Source organism: Pocillopora verrucosa, chromosome 12 (genome assembly GCF_036669915.1).
Source record: "Pocillopora verrucosa isolate sample1 chromosome 12, ASM3666991v2, whole genome shotgun sequence".
Lineage (NCBI taxonomy): Eukaryota > Metazoa > Cnidaria > Anthozoa > Scleractinia > Pocilloporidae > Pocillopora > Pocillopora verrucosa.
The window spans coordinates 13,867,999-13,883,823 of NC_089323.1; the positions used below are offsets into that span (position 1 = coordinate 13,867,999).

Here is a 15,825-nt window from a genome sequence, read left to right on the forward strand (position 1 = left end):
CGACGACCCTTGAAGACAGTCACACCTCCCAATAGTCAAGAAATAAGGGCCCTTCGAATGTCGAAGTGGTAATTCACCAATGCCCCTACCAAACAAAATCAATCTGTTTCTGCAAATTCTCGAGCTAGGAGTTAGCGTTGGATTTGAAATTAGGGATTCTTGGGCAAAGCACAGAACAAAGAAGTCAGTAACAAAGAACTAATAAAGTTAAAGGACTCAGGTGAGGAACCAAAGAGGATAAGATCAGAGAAATTAAAAAAAACTCTTTCAAAAAACAGGACAAGAGGAGACCAGGAAGAAAATTGGAAAGGGATGGACTACAACAACTCATGAAACAAGCTGAAAAATGTACGACAGACAGAAAGTTTCTGAAGTATGGACAAACACGCGTCATCCATGATTGGAGAAGCAGTTAGAAGAAATTGCAAGTATAACTGGAAACTGAAGAAGAGACTGAAACCGAGGCAAGCATAAAGAACACCGTTTATTGGAAATAGTATCGTTCATTTGTTGGAAATAGAATCGTTTATCTGTTTCACTTTGAGTTTGAGAGAGCCTCATCATGTTGCTTGAATTATCTCATTTGCAACACTTGTTCAAATTGTCTCAGTGCAAAGTTGGTGCAGAAAATGAGAAACTACTTTTTGATTGCAACTAGGCAATCATCAATTAGATGCAAATCATTGGACTTGCAATCACATTGTTTAAATTTTCAGTCAACGACAGAAGAAACGCCAGGGAATCTTTGAACCCAACCTCACGACATACAATATTCTTGAAACAGGTTAAGCAATTTCAGTTCAACTTAAGTCAAAAAAGGTTCCCAAAAAAAGAAAGCTGGACACCTGTCCTATCAATACCAAATCTTTTTAACTTTACTTATCAGTCGAGACAAATTGGTTGATAAATTCTAACTCTTGATATAAAAGACCTTTCAAAATTCACTTCATGTCAATAGCATTGGCTATTTTACATCAAAACTGTATTGAACCATAATTCTTTATATATTAACTATAATTAGGTACACTTGACTTCATTATACCGCCCATAGAAAAAACATTCAAAGCCTGAAAGAAACAAATAAGGAAGAAGCACTTCAGTTTGACAGCGAGTTGTTGAGTCGAATAAACGAATAAAACTTTGGTCATTTATTATCTCTATCTTAAAACGTAAACAAAAAATTTGTTCTTCCCTCTCAGGATTTCTCCAAGAATAAATAAGCTATCAAATAAGCATTGTCAAATTACCTTTTCAGTGAAGAAAGTTGGCTTAACTGTCTAACACATTAGAAAAACCGAAGGGTGGGAGAAATCCCGAAAAAAAAGAAAAACCTTTGTTTTATTAAATTTTAGAGAGCGACAGGTGACAGTTTCAAATTCATAGCTATAGTTACTTAACTTTATCAACATGTCATTGAATAAGTGAGTGCAACAGCGAATGGCTAAATAAAGAAATGCAGGCTGAATGAAAGATTAAACTAATGAAATAATGAGTACGCGAGAAAAAACTGAATTAAGGGAGGTACAACTACGCGTTTCGTTCTTATAATTAACATCATTGATACCCCTTTAAAACCTCACCTTTTTAGTAAATTTTAAGTTTAATCTGAGCCTCGATTCTCCAGGCTGTCTTCTAGGGCCTCTTCTTTGCTAGGTGTTGATAACTTTTCAACTTCTACGTCAATCTTGTGATCAGAAGATGAATCTAAATTGAAGATCAACACAAAGGTATTACTTTCATGAAACCTTATTTCTCGCACATGCTCGGAGTTTTCAAGAAAGCATACCGCTTTTAAAACCGACTTAACTGCTGAAGTAGTAATGAAACTTCAATAGTCACGCTCCTGTGCTCGTTTTCAGCAGCGGCTCTGAGCGTCATACTTTCACTGGCGAAAACTCAATATTCTTGTAATTGTCAGACGTTTCTCCTTACAGTATTGATTGCTCATTTTAGGCACAGAAACGTCGTTTACAATTTACATGCACAACTTTAACGTATAGAATAAGTAAATAGCATCTATAGATTACTCGTTAACGGGTGAATACTGAAACATAAGACTTGTGAAACGTTTCCTCTTGAAAAATGAACACTGATGGTACATACCAAAATTAAATTAATTACGAGAAATTTCACTGAATAATAAATTAGTCTGTGGATTCTAACAAAAATAAAATCATAAAAATCATAAAATAATAGACACGTGGTCTAACGATAAAAGAAACAAAGAAAAACAGAAAAGCAAGGGTCAAAATAAACATTTGCAAATCAGAACTAACTTTGACTGTCTTTTGTAGCGTTGATGGAGGAGACCTGAGGTACTGTGGTAACATTTAAAGGCTGTGTAGAATTCTGTGTTGATTTAACATGTCCAGGTGGTAACGCATTTACAGAAAGTTCTTTTAGTTTATCAGCTTTTGATGCCGTGTGACTGCCATCCCTTTGTGAAGGTGATGGTTTTACACTTTCAGCTTCAAGTTCATTTTTCTCAGATGGATTTTCTGTTACACTTTCTGTAACCTTATTAACTTTTGACACAGAGTTATTGGCATTACTTCTTGGTGTAGGCGATGGCTTGATCAGTTCAGCCATAAGTCCAGCATCCTCAAGATCTTCTTTTTCTATGTCTTCTGTGACACTAGCACTTAGACTTTGGTTGTCCTTTTTCTGCTTTTCCTCAGAAAGGTCTGACTCTGTAGTGTCAAGTTGTGAGGTATTTTCTGCAAAGAAGGAGCAAAAACCTTTCTTTACGCTGGTCTCAGTTAGATTGATAACTAAAGGTCATTACCGATGGATATGTTCGGGACATTTCTTGAAAAAGAAATGATATGATTAAGTCCAACGTTTTCCCTGCTGCTTACCAGTATTAGTTTTTTACAATAATGCTAATGCAATCGAATTTGAAAACGACTGGTGGGGATCAAGCAAGGTCAGGAGGTGCAAACAATTAACAGTCCTCACTTAATCTCTAACTCCTTACTTGGCAAACTTTCTATATTACTTTGAAGAGCTTGAAGTTCTTGCTGCAGTGATTCGATGCTCAATTTGTTGCTTGATAACTGTTCCCGTATCTTTCCAACTTCCACAGTGCAGTTGCAATAAGCAGATTTCTTGGGTGCACCGAGACTTTGTTTACGAGAAACAGTTGTGTTCATTTGTACCATTTCTAACATCTGATGAAAGAATTGTGTGGACAAATAAGTAACACATGCAAGGTCTCTGACAGAAGCACTTGTTAAGTAATCCAAGGCAAACTGTATATATTCAGCTATCTTCCAAATGAACAAATTTTTAAGAAGTCCAGTCGCATAATAGTACTCTTTTTAGTGCTGGTTTCTTCTGACAAGTAACAAGTTGAGTATCATTGTAATCTGCTGCATAAAAATGAACTGATTATCAAAAACCAAAACAAGGATAAAGGTAAAATTACATCATCTGCACACATGTATTAATATAAGATAACAAGTAAGAAATGTGCATGTTCATAAAATTTTAATTAAAGTAGGTGCAGAAAAATTTCAAATGAGGAGATAAAAGGATTGAATTTGCAATTTTGTTATTTTTAACCACATGCACTCTTATTACACCACACAATGCAATGATCACTGTTCTTATTCATGCCCAACTTATATTAAATATTATTCTGTACTTTTCCAAGGACTAATGATATAGAATTTTTCACAAAATAACATCATTCATACAGAAACTTTTGCTTGTTAAAAACAAAAAACGATGAAACCTTTAAAAAAAGGACAGCAATAGTTCAAGTCAGTTTCTATTAAAATTGAAGGTCATAGCTAACTTCAATAAAATTTTCCATTGCACGCATCTAATTTAATAATCTAACAGACCTCCCTTGTACTTTACTGTTTGTTTCTGAAGGCACCCTTGACATTTTTTATATCACTTTGTTAATACCAATAACAATTCTTTAGCTTGGATACCATTAACCTCCCTTAGGTTACAATGTATATACTATATGATCAATAGTCAATCACTTTCTCTCCCTGTATTTAAGGCAAATAAATAAATAAATAGATAAATAAATAATACATAAGATATAAAGCATTTTTGAAAAAAAAATTAAAGGAAGCTGAAACAAACATACCAGTTCAGCCAGATTCTTGGACTGTTGGTCAACATAATCTGATAGCTTTTTCACTTCAACTGATAAATTGGAGACATGCTCTGAAAGCATGTCACTGTCTGGTTGAAGGTGACCTCTTGAGGTTACACTGCTTTGGTTTTGTTTCAAAACCTGTGTTACTTTAGTTTGTAAGTCATCAAGAGCTACCTGATACAGAACAAAAGAAAACTTATGAATAAACATACAACTATATTTGCAAATACAATTAATTTTAACATGCAAGGTATAGACCAACTTCACCTAACATGCATTAACTTCAAAGCTGATAAAATGCATTGGCTTTGACATGAAAACAAACTGACCATACAATCAATTTTGGTAGAACATTGACAATTCTAACCCTTTTATCGATTGCTGGTGGCCTACTTTAAGCCATATTCAAAGGCAATATTCTTGGTAATGTTAAAGTGAACAATGAAGCTACTGTATAGCATTTCTTTATTTGGATAGTAACAATTTTTACCTAAGTTCAGATATATATAAGTTTTGTGTTAGTCGACATCTACGTCTGCACTAAACAGCCAGTGAAACAATAAACTACCATATCACAATATCATTGGCACAGAGCTGAAAAATTCAAGGGAGCAGGGAGGAAAAATTAGGAAAGAAGAAAAACAGTAATTGGAGAATAAAAAAAAACTGCCTTCCAAATGACTATCACAAAGTACTTGTACACTCACATTTGTTTTGGGTTACTAAATTAGTGAGGAGTAATTATCAGCTGTTTCTTCAACAATTAAACAATATAGTTGAATTTAAAATCCTAAAACAATATTGTGACCTAGCCCTCTTGAAAGAGGACATACTTCACTTACAACATGTTTTTTGACTTCCTTCAACAAGCTCTTCATCAAAAGTCTTATTTTGGACACTTCATAGGACAATGTCTGGTTGACGGTTGTCAGAATTCCCATAACCTTGCCAACTTTCTAAAAAGTGAAAATAAAAATACCCCCCACATTGGACAAGTTTATATTTCAAACTACGTTAGTTACAGGATGTAATAGAAATTATGAGTGCTTAACTTAAAATTGCTTTTAACACAAGAAGACATTAACTACAACAGGAAATGACATAAACCAAAAATAAGATGTAAAAAAATCAAAACCCTAATATGATAATTAGGGTGTGTACTCACAATGAGGTGAAAGTCATCTTTGAACATATCTGACTATTACAAAATTTTTTAAATAAAACTTTAAACAATTAGCTGCATAGTTACCACTGAAATTTGTGCTGTGAAGTTCTTCACCACTGATTCATCTCCTGCTTGTTGTTTCTCGTCAGCAATCACTGGCATTCTTAAAATAAGGGGTGGGGTACCAGTGTTTGCTGGTGCTTTGGGAGTTGGCTTTCCCATTATTTGAGCTACTTGAACCTGTATAAAAGAAATTCACATAGACATAAGATTGTGATGTGATGAAACTGCTTTTGGAAAGTTTTGAAATAAAACACTCATCTACTGTGATGTAAAAAAAACTATCTGAGTGCTGAGGGTTGCTAAAGCAGCACATAATACGTGGATAAGCAAAGATCTTTGAGCTCCCAGGCAATAGGATGAGCTGGTTATATGAAATGACTTCTCCTAAATAATAGCCACAGATATGTAGACTTATGAAAATGCAGTCATATTTAAAATATCAACTGTTTGCCAATTGCACACAAAAAAAAGAGAATCATTCTGTTTAATAATGATGAAATGGATAATACTTACGGAAAGATTATAGACATTTTTGATTAACTTTTCCATTCTATGCTCCTGTTTATCAGCTAAATCTCGAAGCAGTTTAATTTTGTCCTTAATCTCTGTTATATCGCCTCCTGTGTCAGCCATTCCTTTCTTCAGTGAATCAATATCTTTTGTCAACGTGCTTGCACTTTCTGGTAGCTTAACCTTCTTTTTTAATTCATCCACTGTTAAGTTTAAATATGCAATCTGAAAAATAGAAAAAAAATTTCACTTTGGTTACACAAATCAAACAGTTATTGAATGCTGTAAGTATGGTCCAATCACTAGTAATGAAGACAATGTTTACTGATAGTAACACAATGATACAATGATACTCCGACTAAAATATAAAATAAAAAAAGAAAAAGGCTCAATAACAAAGTAAGCAAGCTTTTTTGAGAGATGTGAACAAATGTCATGGCTAATTATTACATCTAAAAATCTACATCAATTTTTCTGTTCTGCAAGGCGTCATTGATGCTTTGTCTTTGAATTCATTACATAATCATTCTCATTATTCTGATTAATTCACCTTGTTTTGTAAGATGGCATGTGGTCTAATTGTGTAGTTCTTACCTGCTTAAGAATTGATTTAAATTGTTCATCATCATGTTTTACGGCTTTTTCTCTGTCAGTTTCTAAGGCCTTGTACTTGTTAGTGAGCTCATTATTCAAGCTCTCATATTCCCTTGAAGTGCTTCTATCAAATGATTCCACTGATAGAAAAACATTGAATACATAACTGCATTAATTCATAATGACTCCAAATACTACAGCTAATACAATTATTAACACCCACATAAAAAATTCAACCCTTTACACCTTAAGAACAATATGTTTAATTTAATCTATTAGTTTCCTGAGGTGCAGACAAGGAGATTTTGCTTAACAATCAAGGGTTTCTGTACTTGTTGATCATTTCCATTATCTTTGTGATCTTAATGATTGATTCAGTGATGATACTCTAAGGAGAAATTAGATGCTAGTCACTCTTGGGGGTTGAAAGGTTAAAGAGCACATCAAATTGATCTTTATGAAATCCATTCTGCAACTACTATAACTAATAATTAGTAAATGCACTTCCCAATATATGGTAAATTTTAAAATCAAGTGAAAATAAGAATGAATGAATTTTTCAAGTTATAACAAGAAGACTTTAATTCCTAAGCACCATTACTGCTGTGCAACTTTTGTTATTAGCAGGGTCACTTACACAGCACAAAGTGGTAACTGGAAACAAGCCACAAACTCCAACCGAATACCATATCACCTTTCTGTGCTTTAGTCCTAAGCCCTGATTGGCAAGATTATTGATTTAGGTTGGAATCCCTTTATGTTTCTTGTGATTTAGAGCTAGTAACAGTACGTACTAGTAACAGTAGCAATACAAAAGCAACCTTTTGACTTGATTTCTTCTGACCCTTTAACTCCAAGAGGCAATGAACATATAACTTCTCCCTTTAACATCCAACATTATGAGCCAACAGGTAATGATAACACTCAAACTTAGACCAGTTGAAGTTGTTATCTTGGATCTATCACCAAATTCTCGTAACCAATTCACAAGGGAATGAGTAGAAGCAAGAGAGGAGAATTAACAATCAGAGCTTGGAAGTTCAAGGATTAAATAAGAATCATTGGGTGGTTTGAGGCACTATGTAGGTAAAGTAACTCATCCAACAAGAACAAAAATTGGCATGCAAGAAAAGTCCATATACCTACTCAGAGAGACCTTGTCCAAACTACAGGAAAGACAATACTATAAGCTGTGACCATTACAGTCACTATAGCAAGTAAAAAAGTTTTAGCAACTAATTTTTCAACACAATTTGCCAATTAGGTGACCAATGCTTAGCAGTCATGCAATGTAGCATCATGTACTGACTTACTGTTTATGGTACATTCTTTTGTTTTGTATCCAGTAGAGTGAGATAGATGTTTGCACAAAAGATTGTGTTAATTGTGAAAGATTGTGATTAAAATCTCCTTTTCGGCATTTTTCTGGCATCCAAAATTTTATTTCCGAGACCAATTGATGATATTAGATTGCCAAAGGGAAACTTGACCTTGGAGCCCTACACAGACAAAGGACTGGCTAAAATGTTCAGAATACCTGATGGGGAAAACTAACCATCTTACCCATGAACAATTAACTCTTGTCAGCTGGAGCACAGCCCTATCCAAAAGCACTAAAAATTCTTTATAAGAAGTACCCTACAACAGTTTGAATTTTTCTTTATTCCTTGGCCACAAATTCTTAAAATTTAAATTCAAGGTAACTAAATTAAAAAAAAAACTAAATTAAAAGTTGCTCAAACTAGATTGACATCCAAGACTACAAAATATACAAAAGTGTTTGACGACCAATATAAAATAATTATTTGTTCTTTGTACAGCAGCCATACAAGAAGTAATTCCACTTAAAATTTAGCACCTGTTTCAAGGCAAATGAACAAAAATTGCACTTTCTCATTTACTTTTGGTGCTTGTACAAAAGGATTACTGGCAGCAGGTAGCATCAACCCATAAAACTACCAGCAGTACCTTCAAAAATACTCCAATCCATTATTTTAAATTGTTTTCTAAAGCAATTATTTACACACAATACAGTTAACAATACAGAACCTTCAGTTTGGAAGTCGTAAGTGTAAAAATTCCCAGTATCTGGGAGGTTCTCTTTGAAAAGAAAACCATCATTAATTATGTATAACTGTTAAATGATACATGTACAGCAATATCCATTGAGATCAAAACTGACATGACCAAATACTTGTGAATTATTAAGGTATTTCCGGTAACAAACGAATCAATGAACGATATGGCTGAGATTCAGCGACCAACACCAAAGGTAAACGCTTAATTAATGAATATGGGAACGACTTCCCTCTCGAGAATGATAATTCAAACCTGCTCCCATATTCGCACAGAAAACAATGTCACCAAAATTAAATTCAAGATAATTTTAGTCGAAAAGAATTCGCCACCGTGTGACATATCGGGTAAACAATATCGGAATAAGACGAGAGCATTAAAAATATTGCTGACCATACTTTCTAACCACTAATGTACAATGATAAGTACATAAAACATTAAAAGATCTTAAAGGCTGTATTTCAAAAAGAATCGTGACGTGGAGACAAAATTACTGAAAAAGTCGCATAAATACAGTAGCTAGTCAGGAAATTTTATTTTTATCAGGGCTGAAACGAGTTTCTGTTCCTCGCACCTAAGATGTTAAGGTCCAGGAGACTACCCGGCATTGAGTCAGCTTCATCACTGGATAACTAATGTAAAATAGGATTTTTATTATAGTTCAAGAACGAATAAATCAACACAGACTATTAAAATTCTTGGACAAGTTTGGATATTTCCATGTCCACAATGAATATATCTGATTGATGCATATCTTGATGTAAGTCGCTTTCTTTCTTTTAGCAAATTTGTACCTCGAATTCGATTTTGTCTTCAGCTTACCACTCCATTCGAGACTTAGAACAAAATTACTTTTAACAAGCGCGCTCGAAGTATTGTTACAAATAATCACTACCTCCTGAAAGAGTGAGCTAATCATTACAAATCAAAGCTACAAGAACCACTCTCGACACAGCATAATGATTCTCGAGACTGAACAAATCGTTGATATTACAAAAATATACGAAAGCTTTTTTAAATATACCAATAAGAGAAAAGCTCGCCAGTGATTTTATTAGATTATGTTTTTCATCTTCACAAAGTAAATTATTGATGAGCGACCCTTCACAAAGAACGTTCGATGAAACAAAATGATCCACAGTACGACCGCAACGTCACATCGCAAACTCGTGAAATGTTTTGAACGAATCAACAAGCGCGTAGCGTTTGCTTCTGATACAAATCTTGAAACCAAATAAAATGGAAACTACTAATGAAGGAGTGCCGGGCAAACACTACATTTAAAAGCTAATTTTTCGATAATTTTGAAATGCGTCAGAAAGTAAAACATTGGCGTAGAATTCGCATATTGTGTAGAATAAGTTTGTGTACATGCAACAGCATTTGCGCATGAATGGTTATTTCCGCTTTAGAATGTTAATCACAACAGATAGATTCAGCAGCACTGAGTCTGCACGCTATTTAATTCATTTTTTGGGAGGCATAACGCAGTCGAAAAAAATACTTATAATCAAATTTTCTTACAAAAGTATTAAAATTCAATCAGTTAGTGAAACTCACACTGTGTCTGCATAGTATTTTAAAAATATGCACTCTGCTTCTGATTAACTGCAAAAATAATAAATGAATCACCCACAGCTCGAACTTACCTTTGCTTAATCTTTTCCTCATGAAGTCTAAATCACGCTTGAGCCTTAAACTAAACCATCCCAGAACTAATACACAAAGAACGGAAGCTATGAGAAGTATCGAGAGGAACACTGAAGCACAAACTCGGCAGCAGCCACAGCGCCGTCTGAAACGTTCGAAAATGAATCAGAACAGCCAAGGAAAAAAAAATATAATGCATTGTAGAGGAACGCACTGGTTTCTCATCCTGATAAAAAAGAGCCGAGGGAGGATCTAACCTTGCAACATACGTGGACTTTCCTGGCTTGATAATCCTCTTCTTGGGAAGAGGGAATTCTTGGAGGTCAGAGTCCGAATCATCATCGTCCGGCACAAGTGTGCCATTTCTTCTAGATGAAAGCTTCATTTTCGTTTTACGCTCACTCATTCCAAACTAAGACAAGTTCCATTTTTTTTATAAAATAAGAAAGAGGGGAAGGAACGAGAAAAATATTAATTACTTGGTGCGTCTATCGACCTCCCGAATGAAATCATGCTCAATGTGTAATGACACATAACACAAATGAATTAAAGAGAGAGGGGACTGGGAAGGAATCACTTAATAGTTTTTTTGTTGTCGTCTTTGAAAATTAAGAAGATACTTTGGGAATTTTAAATCCATAGGAATGTTTCTACTCTATCAGATTAAGGATAAGTATCTTAGGCGTAGATTTGCTTTCTTAGTCTGTTCCTTTGCTGTCTAAATAAACAGTTAAGACTTAAACTTCCTTTCACTTCTGTGAAAACAAAAGAAATATTGTTTGGACATCTGATTTTAACACACTTCTCCTTATTAACTATTCATGTCTGCATCCCTCAATTTCCCTGACAAATTGTGGCTATGAAATCTAGAAACGAATTTCAGGCCATAAAATCAACAAGAAATGGACTAAAACTACTATTTTCAGTTGCACACCAACACTGACAATTCCAGTAACATAATTGCAATCTAGCAAAATGGATGACACCTCAGGAGGGAAGGTAGGTTGGTGATAAACAAGTAAAACTCTACCATGCTTAACCCTTTAACTCCCAGAAGTGATTAACAAGTAACTTCTCCCTACAATATCCATGCATTATCCAGCAAACAATTGATGAGAATATCCACATGTATCAGGTAGAAGTTGTTATTTTGATCTAACACCAAATTCTCATAACTTATTTACAAGGAAATGCACTGCAGCTTGAGGGGAGAATTGACAATCAGATCTTGGGAGTTAAAGGGTTAATACAACCCTCTCCCTTGATAGTTGTTTCCCCTCCTTCCAGTCATGTGTCTACTTTAAAATCCATCTTAAAATGGCTGCCACACATTTTTCAGAGAAGTGCACAATATTTATGCACCAAAAATGCACCTAAACTGCATGCAACAAATCTAACATCACCATAAATCAGGCTTAGCATTAGAAAAAGTACCAAGTCATAAAAGAGTAAGTAAGGTTCTCTTTCCAAAATAGTTCCAACTATCATTGTGTTTTTTGTCCCTCTTTTTTCTTCTGCCTACCCATGCATCAATATTTGTATCTCGTGCTATTCATGATACTAATAATATAATTTCTTCAAAATAATTTTTCCCAATAATGTGAGTAAAAAGCCTTTAAAAATGGAAGCTCCAATGGCTTTTTTTTTTGTAACAAGGAAAATACAGGCACAAGGATACTGTTTCTTCTCTCTACTCTGCTTAAAGTGTATAAAATGTTTTCTTCTAGTACATGCACCCAACACAGTAATGAAGGTCATTTTCACATTTTAAGACACATGATCACTTTCTTCCACATTTCTATGATAAATATGTACATGATCTATTCTGGTGATGAACTGATTGAATAATGCTCAAATAATTAATGCACACCAATAAATAGGAATGTTTGTCAAGTGACGCATTAGAACTTAGATAATGAGCCCTGTGGTGTTCTCAATAATGTTGTCAGTGTTAATAGCACAAGCTTGTGAGAGAGTTATTTCTGTGTGGAATTACCATCAAATTGTAGGTCAGCTTCAATAGAAAAGATTGAGGCAAAATTTAAGAAGTTGTGTGATGTCATCAACTTAAATAGCTGGCCCCAGTCCAGAAAAAAAGAGAAAAAGAAAAAGAAGATAACAAAGGCATTTGGGGGATGGTATCTGTTAACCCTTAAATTCCCATAAGTGACCAAGACAGAATTTCTCCTTACAATATCAATACAATATCAATCAGACAGGTGATGAGAATATAGAAAAATGTAAGTTTGAGGATTTTCTAGTTGATCCAGTACCAAATTCTCAGAACTAGCATCACAGGAATTGTATGGCAGACAATAAGAAGAATTACTAATGAGATCTTGGGTGTTAAAGGGTTAAAGTTCTAGCTAGCATCAGTGTGTTGAGCTCTTAGGAAAGACTCTTAACTTAGTGCCTTACTCCATTCAGGAGCTGATCTTTAAGAAAAATTACCAAGTGCCTGAAGGCTCTGGTCAAGGAAATCTAAGAAATTCATATGATTTGCTGAAAAAGGGACATGAATGTGAACCAATAACTCATCAGGAAACCTAACAAAATGCCACAGGGTAGCCTGTAATATTATCATCTAATCCAGGGGAGGTGGCAATACTCTTAAATCCTCAATGCTATAGAAGCTGGGATGAGTTAAAACTAAAACAGTGAATGCTTTCATCCAATTCTGACAGGTCAGTTGTGCACTGACCAAAACACAATGGAGATTGGAACATATTGGCTGTTCTCTTTTCTATGTTCACCTGAGTGACTTTTTTTGAAACACATCAACATTCAATGAATATTTCTACTTTGCAAGGCTTTTTCAGTATCAGGGTAAAGCTAAACTGATATTTATTTCTTAACCCTTAAACTGCCCCAGTGACCTAAACAGAATTTCTTCTTACACCAACAGTACATCATCAAACGTGACAGGAATAAAGAAAATTTCAAATAGGGGATTAATGGTTGATCCAATTCCAAATTCTCTAAACTAATATTATATGCATTGTTTGGCAGACAGTGAGGAGAATTACTGATGAGAACTTGGGAGTGAAAGGGTTACTTTCAGAGTTTTATAGCAAATATTATTATGACTGGTAAACTACAAGGCAAGGGTGCCAACTTACATGAAGTGATCCTTTTTTTCATTGACTCTAGTGATGTCTTCAGTATTATTGTGAACCACATCATGGAGATCATTGTTCCAACAGTGAACAGAACAAAGATCACCTGCAGAGCATTCCATGGTGAATAGCAAGTTTTTGATTGTGAAGGAACATGAATTTTCCTAGAACATAATAATAGAAAGAGCAATTTAACATCCAGAATAATTCATCTTAAATTAACTGTAAACTGAGAAAGGGCTACAGTGGCAGCTTGATAATCAAATATAATGCCTCAATGATTCTGGTTCAAGTAGTTACTGTTAGTAGTGACTGTCAAGAGTTAGACAAAAAACATTAAAACAATAAATTTTCAGAGTGCACTGTTCTTAACACTTCCATGGGGGAAATAAATTCCTTATACTACCCATGATCACTCTTAGGACTGTCTCTGCCATTTACAGATGCGTAATATACCACTGTAACAATGATTTGGAATAGAATATACCACTGACTCGGGTGGTCCAAGATAAATCAAACCTTCACACCCTTAAATCAGTAAAGGTATTCTTCATACTGTTCCTTATAGATTCCCGAAGGTGCTGACATGGAGAATTCTGCAACAATCAACAGCTTCTTTTGCTGCTGATAATTTTCTTTATTCTCAAGACCTTACTGCATGATTCAGGGGTGATATTGTAAGGAGAAATTAAATGCTAGTCACAGAGGTTAAAGGGTTTACAGATAGGAAGTACACTCTCATGCTTACTATTTATTACTGCTTTTCTCCCACTTGAATGCCCAGATAAATATACAAATTAAACAGTGTGCATGTTTTTGGTGGAAATCTAATCAAGACATATACAAAAAAGAAATTGCCACATATACAATAAAAAATTATCAAATACTCATGAATTATTTTGGTGGCTAGTAAGATGCAGTGTTTCATCTCCACAACTACAGCCTTCAGAATACATGTAAAATTTGTACTATAAACCCTACCAAACCCAAACAGAAGAAAATACAACTTTCAGTTTCAGGAAAGAGGAAAGAGGAAAGGGGTCTTATTAGAAACTAAAAGTTCTCTCTGAGAAGGTGGTTTATTACATCAAAGTGTTTATCACATTCAAAAGAAGGAAAGTCTGACAATATTTGCATCATACTGCTAACTTAAAGCTGGGTGTTAACCTCTTCACAAGTATAACACATAGCCTGTATGGGTGGCTGATGTATAAATGCTACATGAATATAAGATGAACGTTATAAGCCAATGTAAACAATCATTTTTGGATGTATTGTGTGTATGAAATAAACCTATCCGATGCACAGCAATCATTTAGGTAGACCTAAATTATATGTGACGAATCTACTTTTCCAACATCAAAACATTTCAAGGATATCTCAAACTACACTCAAATCATAAGAAACAACTCTATGTATTTGTGGTGAATCTGTTGTGGTCCAATTCTTTTTCTTTTCCTTTTGTTTCAGATTATAATAACAAGTGTAAGGCAAAGGAAATAAACAAAACTTAAAGGTAAAAATTAAACTGAAAAAAAAAAAACAAAGAAAATGAACCAAAGATAAGTTTGTAAAGAAAAAAACCTACCGCACGAATAAAATTTATGTCAGCCTTAAAATCAATCGATCGTTTGTAAATATTACATTAATGTGCCATCGACATGTAATTGTAGCAGAAACAATACCTACCGTAATACTTTATTGGAGAAGAATCCCTTGAATGATGGGTTACTTACATGAACTAAACTAGAATATATATGTGATAAAATCTGATAACTCTTTAAAAAAAATCTGGCAAGTTGAATTCGTAAGCGTCGATAGGTTGCAAAAACTGTCAAGAGTTCCGTCGATCTTCGTTGAAGTCCGGTCAGCTGTGCACTGTATTTTTAAATATGATATTTAATACACAAACTTAAATGATATATGCTGTAATACCTGGATCTTGGACGTCGAAGTCGAGTCGGTGGTAAATCCAACGGTTGAACATTGTCATCAGATTCACTGCTTCGCCCAACACCACCGCGATCTTCTGCGGAATTGTATGAAATCAACAACGACTCCTCTTTATTACGCTTCGCCTTCTTAGCACTCATGTCGGTTTCTTGTTAACTCTTAACTCGCCGATGTTCGATTTCTCGCCATTACAATCAATCATTATATTATGGATGGAGGAATCTTGTTTTCCGCTCAATTGAAGAATGCCGAAAATTGCTAATTACGATTTACAGGATTTGCAACATTCATGACTCCTCTTTCCAAGATCACTACGACGCCTTTGTTAGCCCAAAGGTAAGGCAAAAAATGGTTCCCAATAGAGAAAATCGTTTTGAAAAAAATGACTTCTTCAAGATGGTTATGGATGAAACCAAGAACGCCTGGTGTAGCCGACAGCCTTCAAACTTTGGTCTCTCTTTCACGTCATGAACGGCTGATCCCACAGGGGAGGGGTAGGTTCTTCATCGCACAAACGGCACGGCGCCCTAAGAAAGTATTTTAAAATAACTAATTTCTATTGATGTATCTCACAACATTAA

General features: G+C 34.7%; 1 protein-coding gene across 3 annotated transcripts; it reads right to left on the reverse strand.

Annotated features, from left to right (window-relative positions):
- Positions 1-466: 466 nt before the first annotated feature.
- On the reverse strand, positions 467-15,781 carry LOC131783696 (EF-hand calcium-binding domain-containing protein 14-like). Of its 3 annotated transcripts, none has more exons than XM_066159120.1 (11): positions 15,227-15,781; positions 13,295-13,455; positions 6,450-6,589; positions 5,859-6,080; positions 5,367-5,522; positions 4,960-5,073; positions 4,106-4,291; positions 2,978-3,170; positions 2,553-2,717; positions 1,581-1,704; positions 467-1,067 (listed from the first exon to the last, which is right to left on the reverse strand). In XM_066159120.1, exons 1-10 carry the CDS (start codon positions 15,382-15,384, stop codon positions 1,601-1,603), a joined length of 1,599 nt encoding a protein of 532 aa, XP_066015217.1. In that variant the 5' UTR covers positions 15,385-15,781; the 3' UTR covers positions 467-1,067; positions 1,581-1,600. The 3 variants fall into 3 exon arrangements, with proteins under 3 accessions (XP_066015217.1, XP_058956439.2, XP_066015216.1); XM_059100456.2 differs by having other exon boundaries at positions 2,277-2,717; positions 15,227-15,771; XM_066159119.1 differs by lacking the exons at positions 13,295-13,455; positions 15,227-15,781 and adding exons at positions 10,175-10,320; positions 10,433-10,715 and having other exon boundaries at positions 2,277-2,717.
- Positions 15,782-15,825: the final 44 nt, after the last annotated feature.